At 45.1% G+C, this 22,231-nt stretch overlaps 2 protein-coding genes across 5 annotated transcripts in view; one reads left to right on the top strand and one right to left on the bottom strand.

The window, feature by feature from the left end:
* Positions 1–2,928: 2,928 nt before the first annotated feature.
* gatd1 (glutamine amidotransferase class 1 domain containing 1) lies at positions 2,929–15,617 on the top strand. Its single transcript, XM_067993826.1, has 8 exons — positions 2,929–3,059; positions 5,340–5,416; positions 6,329–6,434; positions 7,630–7,737; positions 10,593–10,687; positions 13,067–13,160; positions 14,430–14,541; positions 15,530–15,617. The coding sequence occupies exons 1-8, from the start codon at positions 3,011–3,013 to the stop codon at positions 15,534–15,536; spliced, it is 648 nt and encodes a 215-aa protein (XP_067849927.1). The 5' UTR covers positions 2,929–3,010; the 3' UTR covers positions 15,537–15,617.
* Positions 15,618–19,042: 3,425 nt separating this feature from the next.
* LOC137327907 (uncharacterized) overlaps positions 19,043–22,231 on the bottom strand; it is a 66,484-nt gene continuing 63,295 nt past the window's right edge. For all 4 annotated transcript variants that reach the window (XM_067993822.1, XM_067993824.1, XM_067993825.1 and 1 more), the window contains one exon: positions 19,043–20,062. In XM_067993822.1, coding sequence (XP_067849923.1) covers positions 19,920–20,062 — 143 coding nt within the window. In that variant the 3' untranslated portion in view covers positions 19,043–19,919. The remainder of the gene's footprint in view (positions 20,063–22,231) is intronic.

Below are 22,231 nucleotides of genomic sequence, written 5' to 3'. Positions count from 1 at the left end.
GGTAGAGCTGGGTGTCATCAGCGTACATGTGGAACCTGACATTGCATTTTCGGATGATGTCGCCGAGAGGCAGCATGTAGATGAGAAATAGGAGGGGGCCAAGGATAGATCCCTGGGGGACTCCAGAGGTAATGGTGCGGTAGCGGGAAGAGAAGCCATTGCAGATTATTTTCCAGCTACGACTGGATAGATAAGAATAGAACCAGGTGAGCGCAGTCCCAGCCTGCTGGATGACGAGGGAGAGGCGGCGGAGGAGGAGGATGTGGTCAACCATGTCAAAGGCTGCAGACAGTTCGAGAAGGATGAGGAGGGATAGTTTAGCACGGTCACAGTCACATAGGATATCAACTGTGACGTTGAGAAGGGCGGTCTTGGTAATGGAGCAGATGTGTGGTCAGACGCTCATCTGAGGGTGAAATAGGATGCCAAGGTTGCGAACAGCCTGATTCAGCCTCAGACAGTGGTCAGGGAGAGGGATGGACTCGGTGGCTAGGGAACGGAGTTTGCGGCGGGGACCAAAGACAACGGCTTCGGTCTTCCCAATATTTAGTTGGAGAAAATTGGCAGGGGTGGAAATAGGAAACGAAGACACATAAATAGAATCACCTGTAAAGCGCTGAAGTGGAAAACAGGAGATGGATAAATGACAGAAGTGATACCAACAAGTGACAATAGAGGAATAATGAAAAAAAATAAAGAAATAAAAGAGATGAACGAGGCACAGAGTGTGAGCGAGTGAACAGCTGAGGGTAAGGCAAGAAAAACTGAAGGATGCGGAAAGCTGGGCCAATGGGACAGGCTGTCACCGGGGGCGCGGACCGCCCATCAGCACGGTGCTGTGAGGGAGGGTCTCCACCCCCTGAGGGAGGGTCTCCACCCCCACCCCCTGAGGGAGGGTCTCCACCCCCACCCCCTGAGGGAGGGTCTCCACCCCCTGAGGGAGGGTCGCCACCCCCACCCCCTGAGGGAGGGTCTCCACCCCCACCCCCTGAGGGAGGGTCTCCACCCCCTGAGGGAGGGTGGGAGATGCGGTTAAGTTTTCACTGTAATCCTGGAGCTTGTCTTGAGCGACATCAACAACACAAAAATAATTTTAATTTCTGTCGGCCGGAATGTCACCTTTTATTAAATACCTTTTAAATAAAGCTGCGGGATGTCAGTGGATTGAGTGAGACTCAGAACAAGGAGCTCGCGGCCGAGCCCTTCGTGATTGAGACCGGGGGACGGGTTTGAGTGTGGTACAGTGCGGGGCGGGGGCCGGGTTTGAGTGTGGTACAGTGCGGGGCGGGGCCGGGGGACGGGTTTGAGTGTGGTACAGTGCGGGGCCGGGGGACGGATTTGAGTGTGGTACAGTGCGGGGCGGGGCGGGGCCAGGGGACGGGTTTGAGTGTGGTACAGTGCGGGGCCGGGGGACGGGTTTGAGTGTGGTACAGTGCGGGGCGGGGGGACGGGTTTGAGTGTGGTACAGTGCGGGGCGGGGGGCGGGTTTGAGTGTGGTACAGTGCGGGGCCGGGGGACGGGTTTGAGTGTGGTACAGTGCGGGGCCGGGGGACGGGTTTGAGTGTGGTACAGTGCGGGGCGGGGCGGGGCCGGGGGACGGGTTTGAGTGTGGTACAGTGCGGGGCGGGGCCGGGGGACGGGTTTGAGTGTGGTACAGTGCGGGGCGGGGCGGGGGGCGGGTTTGAGTGTGGTACAGTGCGGGGCGGGGCCGGGGGACGGGTTTGAGTGTGGTACAGTGCGGGGCGGGGCCGGGGGACGGGTTTGAGTGTGGTACAGTGCGGGGCGGGGCCGGGGGACGGGTTTGAGTGTGGTAGAGTGCGGGGCGGGGCGGGGGGCGGGTTTGAGTGTGGTACAGTGCGGGGCGGGGCCGGGGGACGGGTTTGAGTGTGGTACAGTGCGGGGCGGGGCCGGGGGACGGGTTTGAGTGTGGTACAGTGCGGGGCGGGGGACGGGTTTGAGTGTGGTACAGTGCGGGGCGGGGCCGGGGGACGAGTTTGAGTGTGGTACAGTGCGGGGCGGGGCCGGGGGACGGGTTTGAGTGTGGTACAGTGCGGGGCGGGGGGCGGGTTTGAGTGTGGTACAGTGCGGGGCGGGGCCGGGGGACGGGTTTGAGTGTGGTACAGTGCGGGGCGGGGCCGGGGGACGGGTTTGAGTGTGGTACAGTGCGGGGCGGGGGACGGGTTTGAGTGTGGTACAGTGCGGGGCGGGGCCGGGGGACGGGTTTGAGTGTGGTACAGTGCGGGGCGGGGCCGGGGGACGGGTTTGAGTGTGGTACAGTGCGGGGCGGGGCCGGGGGACGGGTTTGAGTGTGGTACAGTGCGGGGCGGGGGACGGGTTTGAGTGTGGTACAGTGCGTGGCGGGGCCGGGGGACGGGTTTGAGTGTGGTACAGTGCGGGGCGGGGCCGGGGGACGGGTTTGAGTGTGGTACAGTGCGGGGCGGGGCGGGGGGCGGGTTTGAGTGTGGTACAGTGCGGGGCGGGGCGGGGCCGGGGGACGGGTTTGAGTGTGGTACAGTGCGGGGCGGGGCCGGGGGACGGGTTTGAGTGTGGTACAGTGCGGGGCGGGGGACGGGTTTGAGTGTGGTACAGTGCGTGGCGGGGCCGGGGGACGGGTTTGAGTGTGGTACAGTGCGGGGCGGGGCCGGGGGACGGGTTTGAGTGTGGTACAGTGCGGGGCGGGGCGGGGGGCGGGTTTGAGTGTGGTACAGTGCGGGGCGGGGCGGGGCCGGGGGACGGGTTTGAGTGTGGTACAGTGCGGGGCGGGGCCGGGGGACGGGTTTGAGTGTGGTACAGTGCGGGGCGGGGGACGGGTTTGAGTGTGGTACAGTGCGGGGCGGGGCCGGGGGACGGGTTTGAGTGTGGTACAGTGCGGGGCGGGGCCGGGGGACGGGTTTGAGTGTGGTACAGTGCGGGGCGGGGGCCGGGGGACGGGTTTGAGTGTGGTACAGTGCGGGGCGGGGGCCGGTCGGTCTCTCTCTCTCGCTGCTCCTCGGTGCCGAGGCCCGGGCTCATGTCTTCCAAACCCAGCTGCCTGATGGTGCTCAGCGCTGCCGCTGGAGGTAGGTGAGGGTGAGGGTGAGGGTGGGGCCGGGGCCGGGGCCGGGGCCGGGGCCGGGCCTCGGGTAAATGGTCTGTTTTACATTGAAATGAAGGTGGTCTCGGCGGCCCGGGGTTTACAATTAACCCGACGGTTTGTGCATCTGATTCTGGGCACTGGAAGGGAATAAATAACGGGATTTGCTGCTTCATATGTGACTGAATGAATAAAATAGTCCAGAGGTAGAAATCATTACTGGAATATGTTTCTGAATATTCTGTCCGAACTCTCTTTAAAGATGTGTGTGTATATTTATATATATTTATATATATATTTATATATGAAGTGTTTCACTTTGGCTGAATGGACATTCTTGGGCGATGCTGGGCAGAGTGTTGACAGGCTATTCAACTATGGAAGGCATTGAAATCATAGTATGTTACAGCACAGAAGAAGGCCATTCGGCCCGTCGCGCCTGTGTCGACTCTTTGGAGGAGCCGTCCAATTAGTCCCACTCCCCTGCTCTTTCCTCCTAACCCTATAAACATTCACTTGCATTTAAGGAACTAACTAACTAATTCTATTGTTGCCCAATGTTTACAATTACACACTTTGCAGTAGTGGTCACTGGATAGCAAATTGTAGCATGAACCATGGCTGATTTTTATTTTCCTCGCCTTCCTAGACTAGGAGTGCTAATTGTAATTTCCCCCCCCCCCCCCCCAAGTTGAGATCATCTAACTCTGCACACACCAGGGGTAGAGCCCCATAACCTTCTGGTCTGTATGATTAAGTACCACACTGGGTGGTTCTACTTACCAACAGAGCCATCCTTTTGATGTGTTGCAATGTTTTGTGATCAACATGGAAGCAAAGTTTCAGAGCATCAGAAGAGACCATTGGAGTCTATCTATTAGGACCAAAGTTTCTTCAAATTCATTTACAAGAATAAATGTTTGCTGATATAAAACATTTTGAAATACAAAGCATATATCCACCAATTCTCACTTTCATGTCCGCTCAGTGCATAGGCACATTCTCTTTGCTTGTTTGCATTTCAAGCAGCATGTTCATTTTGTTCCATTTCTCCAGCGGGCCAAAAAGAAAGACTTGCATTTTTATAGTGCCTTTCACTACCTCAGGACATCCCAAAACGCTTTACAGCCAATGAAGTATTTTTGAAGTGTAGTCGCTGTTGTAATGTAGGGCAATGCGGCAGCCAATTTGCGGATAGCAAGGTCCCACAAACAGCAATGAAATAAATGACCAGATCATCTGTTTTAGGTGCTGGTTGAGGGATAAATGTTGGCCATGACACCGGGAGAGCTCCACTGCTCTTTTTCGAATAATGCCATGGGATCTTTTATTTCCACCTGAGAGGGCAGACTGGACCTTGGTTTGACGTCTCATCCCAAGGATGGCGCCTCCCTCAGTACTGCACTGGAGTGTCAGCCCAGATTATCCGGTCAAGTCTCTGGAGTGGGACTTGAACCCACAACCTTCGGACTCAGGAGCGAGAGGGTTACCACTGAGCCACAGCTGACGTAAACTTCTGTGCAAACTGGACTTGAGGCAGTGTTCCTGAGTATTAACCATTATAGCTGGGTTTGTTGCTGGCTTAACGATCTCGATATCTGATAGCCTCAAATAGAACTCTCAATTTTAACAAGACTTGCTGAGAAATTATTATAAACAAAACTGGGGCAAAGGAAATTTAAATAACCGTCTGTTAAACTTTAGAAGTGTTGCCATATACAAATGAAACCCATAAGCAGTTCCTGGTAAATAATGTATAATACCACACAGTGCTTGTAGTTTATTTTTTAGTAATATGTTAAAATCTTTCTGTATAAAACCATGTACTGACTCTGCCCTATCACCTCTGGGACCTTGGTCAAATTCAGCCCAGGCTGTCTGTACTGGCACTCCTATGAGAAATAAGTTTCATTCCAGTTCCTATGGGTTGTGGCTTCAGGAAAATCCACTTTTTCTATCAGTCTTCTGTCTTTGATGCTGCTTTGTTTACATGCAATTGGTTTGATGAGTTGTTAAATTCACTGGCTCTCACCCTATGTATTGAGAAGCAGATTAGTCTTTCAAAGTATTGAATGGTAACGACAAATCAGAGTACTGTTACTGAATCAAAAAAATTTACAGCACGGAAAAAGGTGGCCATTCGGCCCATCGTGAATATAGCCAATCACACAAGTATGTGCAGGAGTTGTAATGACTCTAAATGGTAGTGATAAAGGATTGTACTGAATTGATTTTATTTAGGTTTTCTTTCTCTCCTGCTCCCCAGGTGTATCCGCACAATCGTTCTATCACTCCTATACGCTATGTAGCACAGCTTTTAACCTGCAGATTGCCACTCCAGGGGTAAGTGCCAGTGACATGCTCTTTCTTCACTGAGTAACTATTCTTTTGCAATACAAGTGTAATATTAATAATTCTTTAGTATGGATGAGTGGCTCTGTGTTGAAATAAGGAAGGAAGGCTCAGTGAAGGTCAACGGCATGTTAATACCCACGATCTATATCTATATTGAAAAAAAATGTCCACTTGCACTTCCTGCCTACAAAACCTTACTTCCCATTGTCACATTTTTGTCACACTTTTGTGTCAACATTTTCCATTATTAATGTGGATGTGGACAGTTTCAATTATAATTTCCTATGTAAACTTGTCACACTGCAAATATACATTCCTGCCAGTGTAGCGCTGCAGTGCCTTTGTTTTCAATCTCCCAGCTCTTCAGTCTGTACTGCAGCAAAACCCCCCCACACTCCAACCAACTTAACTTCTCGGTTCCAAATTGCCGTCAGTTGTACTAAGCTATAAAATCCAAGTGTTATAAAAATAAGGACAGAATTTATGACTTTAAAATGGGGACTTATTTATGTCTGCATGCCCTGTTCCAATTATTCAAATCTCTTTAACCCCGCTTATCTGAAGACTACACTTGGTCTAACTCCCCATGTATAATGTTATGGGATATCAACTAGTATTATTAAAAAATCTTGTGTAGGATGAATGGTTCCTGTCCCCAGACTGTACTTCAAAACCTATAGTGGCGAGACTATGTTTTGAGCACCTAATCATATGTATTTAATTAAATATTCTAGAAGCGTTGTCAGTGAATATTCTGTTTCCCCCTCCCCTCACCCAGTTACATGTAATTGTTAAAGTTTTGAATTTTCCCCACAGTTTGTGTAGGCAAAATTCTGATCCCCCAAGCCAGTTGGCACCTATTTGGTGGAGAAGGGCTTTATCTGTATCTGTTTGTAATAGGGGAAGCCGATGGATTTTGCGGATATGGATGAGAATAACGTGCGCTGGATCCAGGACTTCCGTATGAAGCCATATGCAAACCCGGCTAAGTTGGAGTCAATTGATGGTAGGGCCCTCATCCACAATGAGATGCAGCGTTGGGTAAAATTAGGATACAGAAGGTAATCTAGGATTATCAGCTGTGTAGGTGCTTGTCATTATTTCTGCTTATATTTGGGTGTTGGGATTAATAATGATCCCATTACTTTAATAGAATTAAAGTAAAGATTGGGTTTGCAGTTGGCAGCACTCAGAATAATAGGTGCCTTAAACTGTAGTACAAAGAGCAGAACAAAAGGATATGAATGCATTTAAAGACTGGACTGATTTAAGTGATGACATGAATGCCCCATGTTTTTAATTACAGTAAGTGATTTTACACAGTGCAATGCCCTATATCATATCCCCCAAAATTTCTGGTGTTAACTCTGAGTGCTGCCTGAGTATTGCAGTTTTACATAAAAAGTTCCAGAAGCAGTGAAAATGCCAATTTCTGAGCAGAGCCAGTGGGTACATGTATTTCAGGACTAGAGAGCGGTAACAAACAGAGAGAAAGAGTGAGCAAGACATAAAGGGAAATCAGGTGGAGAGGGGAGAAAGTCTCCGTGCAAGAAGTAAGAGACACCCAACACGGTGAGTGTCATGACCTGACTTTAGACAGACTGCAAATGTCACTGCGACTTTCACCATTTTTTTTTGCTACAGTGAATCACTTGCACTAATTTTAATGTACAGTACAGTGGAAAATTTAACCCTTTGATTGGCACCCCATCCACCACCCTAAACATTCACTCCCTTCACCACAGGCGCACTGTGGCTGCAGTGTGCACCATCCACAGGATGCACTGCAGCAACTCGCCAAGGCTTCTTCGACAGCACCTCCCAAACCCGCGACCTCTACCACCTCGAAGGACAAGAGCAGCAGGCGCATGGGAACAACACCACCTGCACGTTCCCCTCCAAGTCACACACCATCCCGACTTGGAAATATATCGCCGTTCCTTCATTGTCGCTGGGTCAAAATCCTGGAACTCCCTTCCTAACAGCACTGTGGGAGAACCGTCACCACACGGACTGCAGCGGTTCAAGAAGGCGGCTCACCACCACCTTCTCGAGGGCAATTAGGGATGGGCAATAAATGCTGGCCTTGCCAGCGACGCCCACATCCCGTGAACGAATAAAAAAAAATAAGCAAACAAACTAAAAATGTACCTAATAATTTTTGATAGTTTTCTATTAAATGACATATTTTGTGTCTCTAGGTGCTAGGTACAATGCTATCCTGATTCCTAACTGTCCTGGTGCTATGGTAGACCTTGCAACCAGTGGATACCTGGCCAAGATTCTTCAGCATTTCTGCGCCGAGAAAAGTAAGTAATTTATTCATAATTATACTATAAATTTCTGATGGAGGTTTGAATGAAAAAATGCTTGTTGATTGTAGTGTATTGCGTTCCAGGTTTTGCAGTCAATATGAGGATCTCGATCTCTAGCCTGTGCTGAGTTAGCTGATCTCAGACAGGACGGTAATTGGGGTTCTAAAGTTGACCTTGACACCTCTTTGCTGCAGTGAGGAGAAATCAAGACAAGGTTCCTGCCCCAGATTGCTGTCCAGTGACCCTTGCTGGAAGGTGCGCGTGTGGTTGCCAGGAAAGGATTGGATTGGACTTGGTTGTAATGCCAACAACTGTTGTCAAGGTTTATATAAGAATGGGCACTTATGCAAGGTAGTGGAGAGTTGCTGGCCCATGTGGATGCACAGCCTAGCAAACCTAGCTTAGAACAGAGCAGTGAGGGGGGCTAAGTGCCGGCAACAGTTTTGAATTTATATCGTGCTTCCTCATGCAGAAGAATGTAATGGAGCGCTTTACCTGGAGGACAGGAAGACTGTGAGCAGCAAATTGGAAATTAAGCAAGGCATCAATCGTTAGAGAGGGTTTTGAAGAAACAGGAGAGTAGCAGCAAGGTAAAGTGATTTTGGAAGTGAGTTCCAAGCAGCAGAGGGATAAAAAATTGGCCTCCAGTGGTAGAATGCCAGCAAGCAGTAATCCAGAGTCTGAAGCAGAAGCTGTCTGCTGGGACATTTACTGGGGAAGATTGTTGAAATAAAGTAAAATGTGACTGGCGAGATTTGAAAACAATGTTTTAAGGACTTAAAATGAATGGTGCAGGAGGACAGGGATCCAGGAAAGCTTGGCAGGCAGGGATGGGTGTGTGGGATCTTGTGCCAGAAAAGACTCAGGCTGCAGTCTTCCTCATCACCTTTTGGACCTGCGTTTAGTTTCAGCCTGAAGAAATGAAAGCCCCCTCTGCAGTCTGCTAGCCATACATGCCGACTATTGAACTAGCAATAGCTGATCCAGAAGCTTCAAAAAAGCTGCCATAGCCTCCAAAAAACCTCTTGACATCTCAAGAATGGCCCTGATTATGAGCCTATGAAACAAAGTAGTTACTTTGCACTTTAAGCTGTAGATATACTCAATATTCCTTCACTTGTGGCGGGGTGTGGGGGGCTTAAGTATGGGAAAGCCTGAAGGGGAAATCCAAATGTTAAATGCTAAAAATTGGTAGTAAATTATTTTTGGGGGCTGGGGGTATGCTTCCCTGGAAAATTTTGAATTTAGACATTAAAAATGATGCATGCTACTCAATTTTAAGTATTTTTGTATTTCACAGTTAATAGATTTTCCCTCTCCGCACCCCCCCCCACCGCCACCCTTCTCTAATTCGTTTCTTTCTACCCTGTTCAACTTGGTACTCATCTTCCACCCACCCCAATCAAGCTGACACTTATTCACTCCTCCATTCCACTCCCAATTCATTCTGGCACTCTTTCATTCTCCTCCCCAGTTCATGTGGATACTTTCTCTTCCCATTCCCCTTCAGTTAATGCTGGCCTTGCTCTGACACCCCACTGTTCCTACCCTCTCCCCTTCATTGCCTGGACTCAATTCCATGTTGTCAGTATGACTGTACTTGTGAATTTGAAGTATCAAATGAAATCAGAGCAGGGAGAAAGTGTCACCAGATGACCATTAAACTGTGAACTGTGTCTCGGGGGATTTTTGATTTGTTTGTTCTATTGTGGTATAGATGAGGCTGGATATAACTATCCTTTTGGATAAGATGTTAAACAAAGATCCTGCCTCCCAGTTCAAGTGAGCATTTAAAGATTCCATGGCACTATTAAAAGAACAACATGGAGTTCTCCTGGTGTCCCGGCCAACATTATTCCCACAACTGATAGTGCCAAAAAAAACTGCTCATTCATTCCACTGCCACTTGTTGCTAGTGTACAATGGCTGCTGACCTGTCACTGAACTTCAAAATATTTAATTCATTAAAATATTTTAATGTCATAAGGAAATACAAAAATGGAAGGTTTTTCTTATAACCAAAACAGGCTGACCTATGACCTGGTTAATGTTAGCATTGGAAAGTGGGGGCGGGGGGCTCTCATATTTTTGCTACTGATGATGAATATTTATTGAAAATCTTAATTTAGAGAAATTAATTAAGCAATATTAATATGTGGAAGTTGGGGGGGTGGTGGATATTAACTTGTTTTAAAACAAGAACACTCTTGAGCTGTCTCTCTCTTTTGGACGGCTGAATCATACTTTGCCAGCTTCTCCTGTTTTATTTTCAGACCTGATTTACAGGTTTTCTATCCATCTTCTCATCTCTTCCCTCAGTTGCCTTCCATTGCATCAGCTATTCACACATTCTTTGATTCTCAAATGCCTTTAATTTCTTGAATGTTTCTTTCCATTGTCTAAGCCATCTTAACAAGCTTCTGTTTTTCTTTTAAGCACGTTACATGTCAGTCCACTGATACTTCCCCTCTTGTAGTCTTTTTGCCTCTGCTCCTCCTTTGTTCTGATTCTATGCTTGTTCATTTTTCATTCTTTAAGTTCTGATAAAAGGCTGTAAGCTCAACGTTAACTTGTCTGTTCTCCATGGATGCTGTGGTTCCGGTATTTTTGATTTCCAGTATTTGCTGTTTTTTTTAGTTTTTTAACAGACTTTTACATTGTAAAGATTTCTAGACACTCTGTTCAAGATTTTGTGGCAGCTCGCCACACAATCTCTCCTAACCAGAGGAAGGTGATCCTGAGTTGATTCTATTTTCAAAGACCCGTTGAATCCTTTCCCGAACGTGGTAACTATAAGAAAAAAAGTTCATCTATACTTACTTAATTTTGTTTCATTTGTTTAATTGCAGAGCCAATTTGTGTGGTCGGACATGGAGTTGCTGCTTTGTGTTGTGCTACCAACCAGGACAAGTCGTGGATATTCCAGGGATACAGCATCACTGGAGTAAGCACACAATTTAAATGTGCTTTACACAAGAAGTCTTGTATTTTTTTTATTTATAAAACATTGTGTCATCCTCATCCTCATTCTCAGCAAAAGGAAACCACCAGATCACAGGGAACTTCAATTACTCATTGACCGTACCCCATTACAGGCTAATGGTTGGCTTCACCTTCTGTTTAGACGAGACAGGGTTGGCATATGTTAAACATACACATTTTTCAGTTTTCTCCCTTGATCTCTTGAAGGCGCTGACTCTTCGTTGGGACACATTTCCACTGATGATCATTTTTAGGTGGCCATTTTCTATGTGTAATCCCAGAGTGAGAGTTGACAGGATATTTTACCACCGTTAGTATTACATCCCTGATCCTGCCCTCACCCATATTCCATGCAGTCATCATTTCTAGTAGGGGTCACCGAATAACAATCCAGAGTGGGAACCTTGGCCGACTTTGCTGCCCCCCCCCCCACCAATCTTCCAATCTTTACCCAGGTGCAGTGAGGTCAGTTGAGGTGACTTAACTCTTTCTGACAGGGAATAATAGACTCAGCACAGACTAAGGACAGAACATGGGACCTTCTGGTCTATATAACTTAGTACCACACCATGGTGTGGATTTTACCATGGAGGCAGGCTGCAACTTGTAGAATCATAGAATCTTACAGCACAGAAGGAGGCCATTCGGCCTGTCGTGCCTCTTTGAAAGAGCTGACCAATTTAGTCCCAAACCCCAGCTTTTTCCCCATAACCCTTCAAATTAGTCCTTTTCAAGAACATGTCCAATTGCCTTTGAAAGTTCCTATGGAACCTTTTTTTTTATTCGTTCATGGGATGTGGGCGTCGCTGGCGAGGCCGGCATTTATTGCCCATCCCTAATTGCCCTTGAGAAGGTGGTGGTGAGCCGCCTTCTTGAACCGCTGCAGTCCGTGTGGTGAAGGTTCTCCCACAGTGCTGTTAGGAAGGGAGTTCCAGGATTTTGACCCAGCGACGATGAAGGAACCTGCTTCCACCACCCTTTCAGGTAGTGCATTCCAGATCTTAACAGCGCTCTGTGTGAAAAAATTTCTCCTAATTTCCCCTCTAGTTCTTTTGCCAATTATTTTAATCCATGACTCTGGTTACTGACCCACTTGCCAGAGGAAATAGTTTCTCTACTTTCACTATCAAAACCCTTCATAATTTTGAATACCTCTATTAGGTCATAGAAACATAGAAAATAGGAGCAGGAGTAGGCCGTTCGATCCTTTGAGCCTGCTCCGCCATTCAATTTGATCGTGGCTCTATCTCAATACCATATTCCCGCTCTCTCCCTGTATCTCTTGATGCCTTTTGTGTCTAGAAATCTATCCAACTCCTTCTTAAATATATTCAGTGACTTGGCCTCGACAGCCTTGTGGTAGAGAATTCCACAGGTTCACTACCCTCTGAGTGAAGAAATTTCTCCTCATCTCAGTCCTAAATGTCCTACCCTGTATCCTGAGACTGTGACCCCTCGTTCTGGACCCTCCAGCCAGGGGAAACATCCTTCCTGCATCCAGTATGTCTAGCCCTGTCAGAATTTTATATGTTTCAATGAGATCCCCTCTCATTCTTCTAAACTCGAGTGAATACAAGCCGAGTCGACCCAATCTCTCCTCATACGACAGTCCTGCCATCCCAGGAATCAGTCTGGTGAACCTTCGCTGCACTCCCTCTATGGCAAGTATATCCTTTCTTCGATCTCCGATTAACCTTCTCTGCTCTAAGGAGAACAATCCCAACTTCTCCAGTCTCTCCACATAACTCAAGTCCCTCATCCCTGGTAAACCTCCTCTTAAACCCTCTGCAAGAAAATTTTAACATTTTTGATATCCTTGGTACGTATATGGAATTTTGTGACTGATGTGCTGCAGCTTTAGTTAACCTCTAACATGCAGTGCATGCGTATGAGAGGAAGATGAAAAGGGGAAAGGTTCATTGTTACATCTTCACTGTAGGATAATTGGCCATTACATTGAAATAAATGTCCTTTTGATGATTCCTCTGGCTGCTAAAACTCCGTGGCCTTGAATTTCCTCAAGATCTCCTGATCTCCCATTATAATGTCAGTGAAAATCCTGAGAAATGCCATTTTTAGCAGGTGATTTTGCCGATCTCCCACTCAAAAACCCTGCAAAAATTCTTGGTGCATATATTTTTGAAAAGTTAATGATATTTCATAGATCTTTAGGATAAACAAGCCATGTTTAATTACTGTAACTAACAGTGCCGTGCAGGAGCAATCTAGATTACTGATCTAACTGCAACTGTGTTGATAGTACTGTTTAAATAAATGACAGGCTGGTCTAAGATCAGCTTTTTTAGTTTATAAATACGTAATTGACCAATTCTCTTTTCAGCCCTCTGTCTTTGAGCTAGTGAGGAGGAAAGATTTTGCCAGCCTTCCCATCATTGTGGAGGATTTTGTGAAAGACTCTGGAGCCACCTTCAGTGGTAGGTCAGCTTTGGTTCTGAGTTGGTGCAATGATTGTAAATTGTAAATACAGTTGCAATGTTGACTTCTTTTACACCTAAAAGAAAGTTTCTGGTCTGTGCAGAACTTTTGTTAAAACACCCAACTGATTCCTTTTTAGCTGAATGTTGTATTGTGAGTCCAAGCTGCTACTGCTTTGGTAAAGTTAGGATTATGGCAATAAAATCAGTGGAAAAACCGAGCCATTAGTGTTGGAGCTTTCATCACAGCAAAGATTGTTTTGGTCCCAGGGGAAGCTGAATGCTGAAATGATCATTGGTGTGATTTTAAAAACAAAAGATCTTGGCGTTCAATATTGCCGTTAGATTACTCAATATTTTCTTTTCAGTATTTTTCCCCCTTGTCCTCTGACAGCAGCCTGTTGCTGGGTGTGATTCCAAGAACATTAGCAGCTCTAAATACGAGCTGCAGGAATCCTGGCGTTTTCTTAATGTTAAGTTCTAAGCTAACCAAGTTTGGTGTGCGCCACCCCAGCCAATGAGTGTCCTCATTCTGTGTCTCTTTTCTCCCCCCTCCCCCCACCTCTATCTTTCTGACCTGCCTTTTTTGGTCTATGGTTATCTCAACACTTCCGTATTTTACCCAAGCTACGTGAGCTGTCCAGATTGGATGCAAGGAAATATTGATCAAAATCAGCCGGAGGTTTCCCCTATGGCTCGGTTCATAGATGTACTGTTCTTGTGTTGTCGAGCTGTACTGTCCAGAAGGTCTCCAGTAAAAGATCCCTGTTCTGTGTTGAGTTAGCTGATCCGAGCCGCAACAGCAGGAAGAGCTCCCATATTAGATCACTATCCAGTGACTCTTGCTGGAAAGTACGAGGGTGTGGATATTAGATGAAAGTGGCATAGGACACAGTGTGATGCTTTGCACAAATGAACAGCTTGCTGACAATGTCTCAATGAAGAATGATCCCTTGGGCAATACAGCAGGTGGTGGCTGCACTTAGAATTGTACCATAGCAAGAAGTCATGTTCTTCAGGAGAAAATTAGATAGATTTTTAAAAAGACATCAGCTGATAGTATGTAAGATTATTTCATAAGACCTAAAATGATCAACATGAAATCTCTCTGACATGGAAGCTGCAGAACCACAGTCTTCATATCCAGACAGGAGCAATTCTATGCCTTTTGAGAGCTAGGGAGGAACCACAGGGAGTGTCTGTCTGAGAGTGGCATATAATGGTTAAACATGAAGTGTCATTATACTGTCTATCTATCTCTATTTTTAGCTAGTGAACCAGATGCTGTCCATGTGGTGGTCGACAGACACCTTATAACTGGGCAGAATGACCAGTCTACTCTCACTGCCATCCAGAACCTCATTCTTTTCTGTAATGTAAGGTGAGAAATTGTTTAAGAATCAACTGCTGCAAATAGGACTATCCACTGACATTTCAGAAGGGGCTACTTAGTAACTCTAGCAGTGGAGTGTTTGACTCCCATGCAGAAACCCTGGGTGTAGACAAATTCTGCTCTTCCCTATGGTACACACGAGTTCAACTAGTTCTTGCCTGGGTTGCTAGATGAAGGATTTTATTCTGAAGGGGGAAGGAGCTTGCAGGGACACCTTCCTGTTGATCAGTAGAAAATGGTTACGATCAGTGAGGCAGTTAAGCCTGTATGTCACTCTGTGGCATTATACCACTGATCGCAAGATAATTACAGATGTGGAAAACCATTTGGTTCATTGACGTTCATGCGTCCAGACTCTACGGTCTTCCATTGCAGCCTTCAATTATTTCTTCGATGATACCAGGGTTTCTGCCTCCACTACACCATGCAGAAGTCCATTTCATGTATTAATCATTATTTATATAAGAACAACTTCCTGCTATCTGTCTTAACTTTGCCTTTTGTTAGTTTGAATTTGTTTCTGCTTGACCCACTCTCATAATTTATTTTGAAATAATTTTTCAATTTAACTTTGTAAGTTCACCTCTGCCTCCATACTACAATACCAACTCATTTTGTAATTTCTGAACAGCCTCCTCCATATCAATTGCCCTGAATCCCCATAGCTTTGACCTTAACCGGTAGCTTCCGTGTAGGCCTTTGTCATATTCAATTTAGAAGTCTGAGTGCACCACACCATAGGCGATAGACAGCTTAGCAGTCCCATAACATGGATCAGAGCAAACCTACCACATCCAGTCAAGAATAGTGGTAGGCAATCAGGCAACCAATTACTCTTCCCAGACTGGAACAAAAAAAAGTGTAAATATCAAACCCTTGGCTCTGCAGAAAGTTTTCTTGCGATTAATTTTAGATAGTTATAAATTGTGTTTCTTGGTCTCCCAAATCTTTTTGAACCTTTTTTCTTTGTTTCCAGGAAATGATTGCACTTTAGTTCATGATCGTATTAAGAATCAGCAGTTGATTGGTGAACTGGAACCGCACAAAATCCCAAATCCTACATCCAACAGTAAAAGCAGGAAACCAGCAAACCGTGTTTGACAAAAGCTGACCCTCGAGTGCTTCAGCCATGATGAAGGGGCCTGCCAAACATTTACTTTTGAAATGCATGTCTTTGCACACACAAGGTTGTGAACTTTTGTAAATCAGGTTGAGCATCAAAAAACATGTGGCTTAATAATGTTGAACCTGCTTGTGTTAACTGTAACCAAATAAGTGTTTTGAATTAAGTAAATTGTATGTTGGGGCTTCCTGCCGATCAACTGTAGCAAGATGAACATTTCCTAAAGGGATGTAAAATCCAGGGGAGTACTTCTATACAACGTACTCCCCTCATTTCTCTAAGAAAATAGCATTATGAGCAGCTTTCTTTTTAATGTTTTAGTGAAAACATTTTTGTAAAATAACGTAAGAGTTGGTTTGGCCCTCCTACGCTGCTCGGGATGTTACCAATGGAAATAGCAAGAGAAACAAATTCAAAATGGTAGGGAGGCCCCTTTGAAGTTGTTCATTTGTTGGGAACCACGCTGTAAATTGTGATTGCATGTATCGCAATCTACGATGTGGTGGCCTGGGGTCAAGTGGTTCCAGAGCAACACTCTTGACTAGTTTGAAGTCACATGTCTGTGCTGTTTACCATGGAGCAGTACAAGGGATGCTTGACCTGGACTAACAGTGAGGGAGATCTGACTTGAGGGTCTGTATGCTAATAAGAAACATGACCTGCAGACTAAAATATTAATGATAAATACATTTCCCCACCGCCAGAATGTACTTTCCCTGTGAGGTGAACTTCAGTGCACTATTGATTCTGATAAGATTGGTTCCTGTTTAATTTCAACATTCCCCTTTAGATAAAAGAGAACATATTCTTGATGGGCTGGGCACCAGATCTTCCTGTTTTGCTGGTCAAATAACAACCTCTTAGAGACACTTAAGCCCTTTGGGTGTTGTAACCTGCACCTGACTGTTATTCCTAAAAAGGGACTGGCATCCTCAACTAGAAAGAATATTGACCTAGCATTAGATCATCCATTGTATTTATTTTAATCTTGCTCAAGCAGATGTTGGGTTGCTTCTGTAATGACTGAGAGGAGCCCTGTGCATCCTGGAGCAACTCCATCGATTGTATTGACCCAGTATTGTTTTCCCTGAGTTGAACAACTCCTACTGCAATGAGTGGAGCTGCTCTGAAAGCCTCCCTTTGATGATGTCACCGCAGCAGTGAGGCGACTTGACATGGTGAGTCTCTCCTCGGGCAAGATCATTTTTTTGTTACAAAATATCATTGAATATTTATCTCACGAATTTTTCTTTTTTTTTAATAGACAATTGGGAATATTTTGAACAAACAGTAAACCCCCAGACATTCCTCTGACTTTAAAACATTTTAAAATCTCTTCTGTCTTCAATCCATCATAGTTGATGTTGGAGACTTAACCCTCGGTGGTCGTGTTGAGATTGCAATGCACCAGTGTTGTAGCTGCTAATTAGCCTGAAGCTGTCAAGTATTTTAAAATTGAGATGCTAAGAATACTCTGAAGGAGGTGAATCAAAGGAAGTAAATTTCTTATTTGCCTGTTTCTTTAATTAAAATACTCCCAGATGTTGAGGGATGAAGCCCTCAATGTGCAAGGTGATGTACATTAGCTTTGTTGCAGTTACTGTTAACAAAATGATGAGCATACATGTTGGGGGGGTGGGGTTCAAGCTATTAGTTCACCTGACTCATTGTGTCTATAAAAGTTAGTACAAAAATAAAATGCTGGTATTTAAAATGTCCTGCTTTTAAGTGTTTATATTGTCAAGTTTTATTAGCTGAGTTGAAGGTCAGGTTGCCATCTTTTGACAAGTCAGCAGGACAGGGACTGGATCATGGATGTTTTACAAATTAGACTTGTGTCTAGTTTTAAGTTTCAGAAATTTCCAGACATCCCCTCAAAAATCAGCTTGTCCAACTGGACTGGTGGAAATTATAGCTTACACTCCAGCTGCCACTATTTTTTAATCTAAATATGGGTATGGGGGCAGGATTACGGCATGAGTTACCTTACTACTTGAAAGTTCATTAGTTATGGAGATCATTATGGTTTTAATGTCTATGCAGCGTAAGTGGAAAAAGTAGACTTCTACTTTAAAAGCCAGATGTGTGATATCTGGGCCATCTGGAAATTTCTAAAAGTATAAACAAACAGCAAGCTTAGTAGAAAACTGGACAGGTTATAACTCTAGTGGAAGCTGTAGTTTTTAAGAATTCCAAAATCGCCTCTAATTAAAGGATTCTCCAGAGAAGCTTTACTCTGGGTTTCTACACTTGCTATATACAGGCCAGAAAGGTCCCAGATTCGATCCCTGGTCTTTGCTGAGTTAGCTCACCTCGGGCTGCCTTGGTCTAGGGAGGATAAAACTCAGTCAGGGTTCCTACCCCTGATTGCTATCAATTTATTCTCATTGAATATTGGACATGTGTGAACATTGGACTTGGTTATGGTGCTCCTTGCAGTTAAAGAGCCTGCTGACACTTACCTTTCTTCACTTATGAATCATGACAGTTATGAAGAGGTACTAGGGGGATACCAGTGCCAGTGAAACTACCCCAGCAAGAGTCAGTGCCTTCAGAAGAGAATGGAGGGGAGGGGGTTAATTATTAGATTCTTGCCCAGCAACAATCTGACCAGGCATTAAACTGAGGTTCTGTCTGCCTATTCAAGTGGATGTTAAATCCCCTAGCACAGTTCAAAGGAGAGCGGGGAGTTCTCCCAGTGTCTTGGTGGTATGTTCTGATCAGGATTTCAGTGTGTATATATAATATTGGGTATGAATTGGCATTATTCTGCTCCTCTTGAAACCTCCCCACACCAGTACTATTTTCAGCCACAGGGTTGGGTTGTAGATCTGCTCCCAGGTCTGCACCAATTCTACTGCAGCTATAAACTGGTCACTGGAACAAAAAAGAGAGCGGCATTTGGTGACTGAGCCTCTAAGTTATCCCTTCGTATCTCCTTGGCATTATCCAGGGTGACATAGTTTGGATCAAAATCTCATCAGCTGGAGAACTGCAGGCACAAACCCACATGTGACCAATCTGGTTCACAGCCCTATCCATGATCTTACAGGCAACATGATCTGTTTAAAACATTAGTGCCAATTCATTTTTATGCAACAGCATGACACTCCTCTCCAATTCAATGGAGTTAAATGGACAGGAGTTGCTGTGATAGTACCCCAGTTGTACTGACTGTAGTCATGGTTAGAGTGCAGCCTGATGCAGCAAACCTTAAGTGCTTGTGGGTGACATAATATTTGACGTGGGTGTACATTAGACTCCAGGATAAGTAGCTAGCTTAAAGATTGAGATTACAGGTTGACTCTGCCTGTCCTCTGTTTTAACTTACAGGTGTCTACAACTAATAGACTCACAACCTTTGAGTAAATAGATCCTTGGTTTTTTTTATTAGAAAGTAAAAATTTGTAGTCCAGCGGGTGCCGTTTAGACAGTTCTTCACCTATGCCTGCAGCGGAATTAGTATAACATTACAAGACCCTTATCAAAGCATCATACATCCTCAATTGAACTCCATAATCAAACTTTTCAATTTTTTTTCTTTTTTTTTGGCGAGTATTCATGCTTGATCAAAATGAGGGTTGTCACTGCTGGGAATGGAACAGTTTTCCATTCCATGTGTCCATTATCAGCATCAATGTAAAGCTCTCTCTATTCTTACCCAATAATGCAACTCAGTCCTAATCTCAGGCAATCCTCCTACTGCCCCAGTGTGACATATCCCACATTGCCATTCCTATGGCCTCTCTGAATGAAGTTATCAATTCAATGACAATCTAAACTGAACTATGGGCATTTTTTTTGCAGTGGGTTTGGGCCTATTAGGAACTGAATAGGAGTTGCTATAACTCATTTCACATTGAACCATAACAGAAAGCAGGGAGCAGCCGAGCTGGGTTTGACGCCAGCCCCAGGAAGTGAAAGAGCAATTGCCCCAGCCCAGTGCTCCATCCAGTTCCTCTGTGATTGAGTTGTAAATGGATTCAGTCAGTGAGAAGATTACAGTCTGGATCTTCCACATATTTTTGTGATGATTTATTTTTACATTGTTAGCAAAAATATATAAATGGAGATCTATTCCAAGCCCAAAGAGAGCAAATTACAATTCTGAAATCAACCAATGCAGGTTGTGAGGCCTCTAACTGACAGGGAGCCGTGGGAAGTGAACTCCACTCACCAGATACATACATCACATGTCAGGCAAGTCCCAGTGCTTCACTGTTCAGTTTATTTTCTTTTATTATCAGACTGGTCTGGTCCAATTGGCAGTTCTAATTCTGCTCCTGTAATGTAGTCCCACAAATGATCTCTTCAACAGGATGAGAACGACGTAGATCACGGTGCCTCCTAACGCGAGGCCAACTGTGATGGCAGCGTAATTAGGACCTTGGGTTAAAAAGAAGAGAGTATTTAAATTCTTAGGCTACATGACATCTGAGTAGGTCAACTTCAGACCGAACAGTCTGTTCTTTGAGAGGGGTGAAATGTAAACCTGACGCCCAATACCTGCATTTTAAAAATTGAAATCCTTTTTTAAAAAAAACATACTGTGACTGTTTTAAAATGCGAAGACAATAGACATTGAGAGGTTGAGAACAAACATTGGAACTGAAACCAGGGGTTCTCTCCTCTGCCCCTCCCTTATCTCGTGTCCGGTTTTGGATTTGGCAAAAGGTGATATTCCTAAACGTTAGCCCCAGATACTTTGCCGTAAATGGGCTTTTTGCTTGTAAAAATTCAAATTCTGCCAACTCAACACCCCTATCAAGTTATTGCAACATCTTCATATCACACACCAGCCACCCTCATTACCCATATGAGTGAGCTGGATCCGAGTTAGTGGAAGTTCTGCAATGTAGATTTGTACCTGCTAGACATTAATTGAGATTACCCAAAATCAGTTCACTCTCAACCTGTACAGAGAAGGCACTTTCATCCCACCAGTGTGGATTCTCAGAGTTAAAGGACAGTATGTTACTATCTATTGCCACTCCACATATATAGTGGAAAGTTTTTTTAAAAAGTCTCACTAAAAGTGGTGAAGTACTTGATTCCCAAGTAGGTCATGGGTTCATTCCTTTGTTCCCCTTTCACTTGCACGCAAACAGCACACATATAAATGGCAAAACTCACCCAACTCATGGAACAACACTCAACTGACATTCCATAAATTGGGTGAGTTTTGCTGTTTAGCTCTTCAACTGAGATGCTGAATAAATGAAGACTATCTTTTCCGTCACCAATGGCGTGCCATCCTCTTAAGTATTTCCTCCTTTGCTGAAGTGAATGTACAACCTGTCCAATATGATGATGAAAGTACAAGAGTTCAACCTGAACCGTACAGCACCAGACCTGGAGTGAGTTGTCAATGTGTACTCAAGGTGACAGTGAGATGTACGAGCCAAACCCTATAAACAATGCTCTGTACAAAGGAATTTTGGAAATGTTTAAGGCAAGCCCTGCCCAATGACTCACTGGTCAGTGCACTTCCTGGTGTGATACTGAGTCATACAGATCAGGAAGGTCCCAAGTTTGAAGCCTGGTGGAGGTAACCAACTCTACCTCACTCAGAGCAGCAGTGTGGTCATTACAATTTGCTACAATGCCCACGGATTAGGAAGGCCATGGAGGGATCAGCCAGGCTTTCCCACTCCTGGTCACTGTCCAATGACCCCTGCTGAAAAGTGTGTTTGGATGTTGGATTGAGGATGTAATGCCCACACGGTTCAAATAGTCATCACTTCCAGGAGAGAAGGTCAAATATAGGAAAAATTCCAGAACACAGACCCAGGCTCTTTGCAGCATATATATATATATATATGGCCAATTTGACTGGCCCAATCTGCCCTGGCACTGACAGGAGCAATGCACCTGAAGTGCACTGCAGCTGTCTAGGCCGAGAAGCATCGGTATGTCCTGTCCCAGACCATTAGCATAGCCAGAACCAGCAAACGGCAGAAGTCAATTGAGTTAAGGCTGGGGGCTTCCTCGTAAGGAGAAAGAAAACCAGTTGTTCCCAAGTTGCTGTCGAACTCTGCCTAGTGGCCAAGTTAAGGTAGCATTGGCGGAGCCCTGGGAGCAGGGCCAGTTGCCCGCCTTCTTGACTGCACGTGTTACTTGTCTCAGGGGGACCAGGGGATTGGAGGGAAAATAGAGGAGGAATTCCATACCCTCGCAAAAAAAGTTAGGTTCTGCCAATTTGTTGGCAAGAATCACTAAGTTAAATAACCTATCATGATAGCAGGCTTCAGTTCAAGTACAAGGGAAACACTCACTGGGAATTAGTTCGTACCAGTGGGTTCCAAGAATATTCCATGTTACATCAGAATCCTCAGCAACATAATCACAGACTTACGACAAATAATCTGTAGTTAATTCTTTATCCCCTGTACACAGTGACCAGTTAGTAATTTAATCAGTTGATTTTCCCACAATGACTGAACGAGTTTCACCAGTGAGTAACTGAGCCAGAGAGAGCAGCAAATCCCAGGTTTGATCCCTACCCTGCGCTGAGTCGGCTGATACCAAGGTGGTGGCAGGTGTGTTACAGCTGCC

The sequence above is a fragment of the Heptranchias perlo genome, chromosome 12 (assembly GCF_035084215.1).
Source record: "Heptranchias perlo isolate sHepPer1 chromosome 12, sHepPer1.hap1, whole genome shotgun sequence".
Classification (NCBI taxonomy): Eukaryota; Metazoa; Chordata; class Chondrichthyes; order Hexanchiformes; family Hexanchidae; genus Heptranchias; species Heptranchias perlo.
Note: the sequence above shows the minus strand (reverse complement) of the source record. Positions and strands in the feature narration are given on the sequence as shown.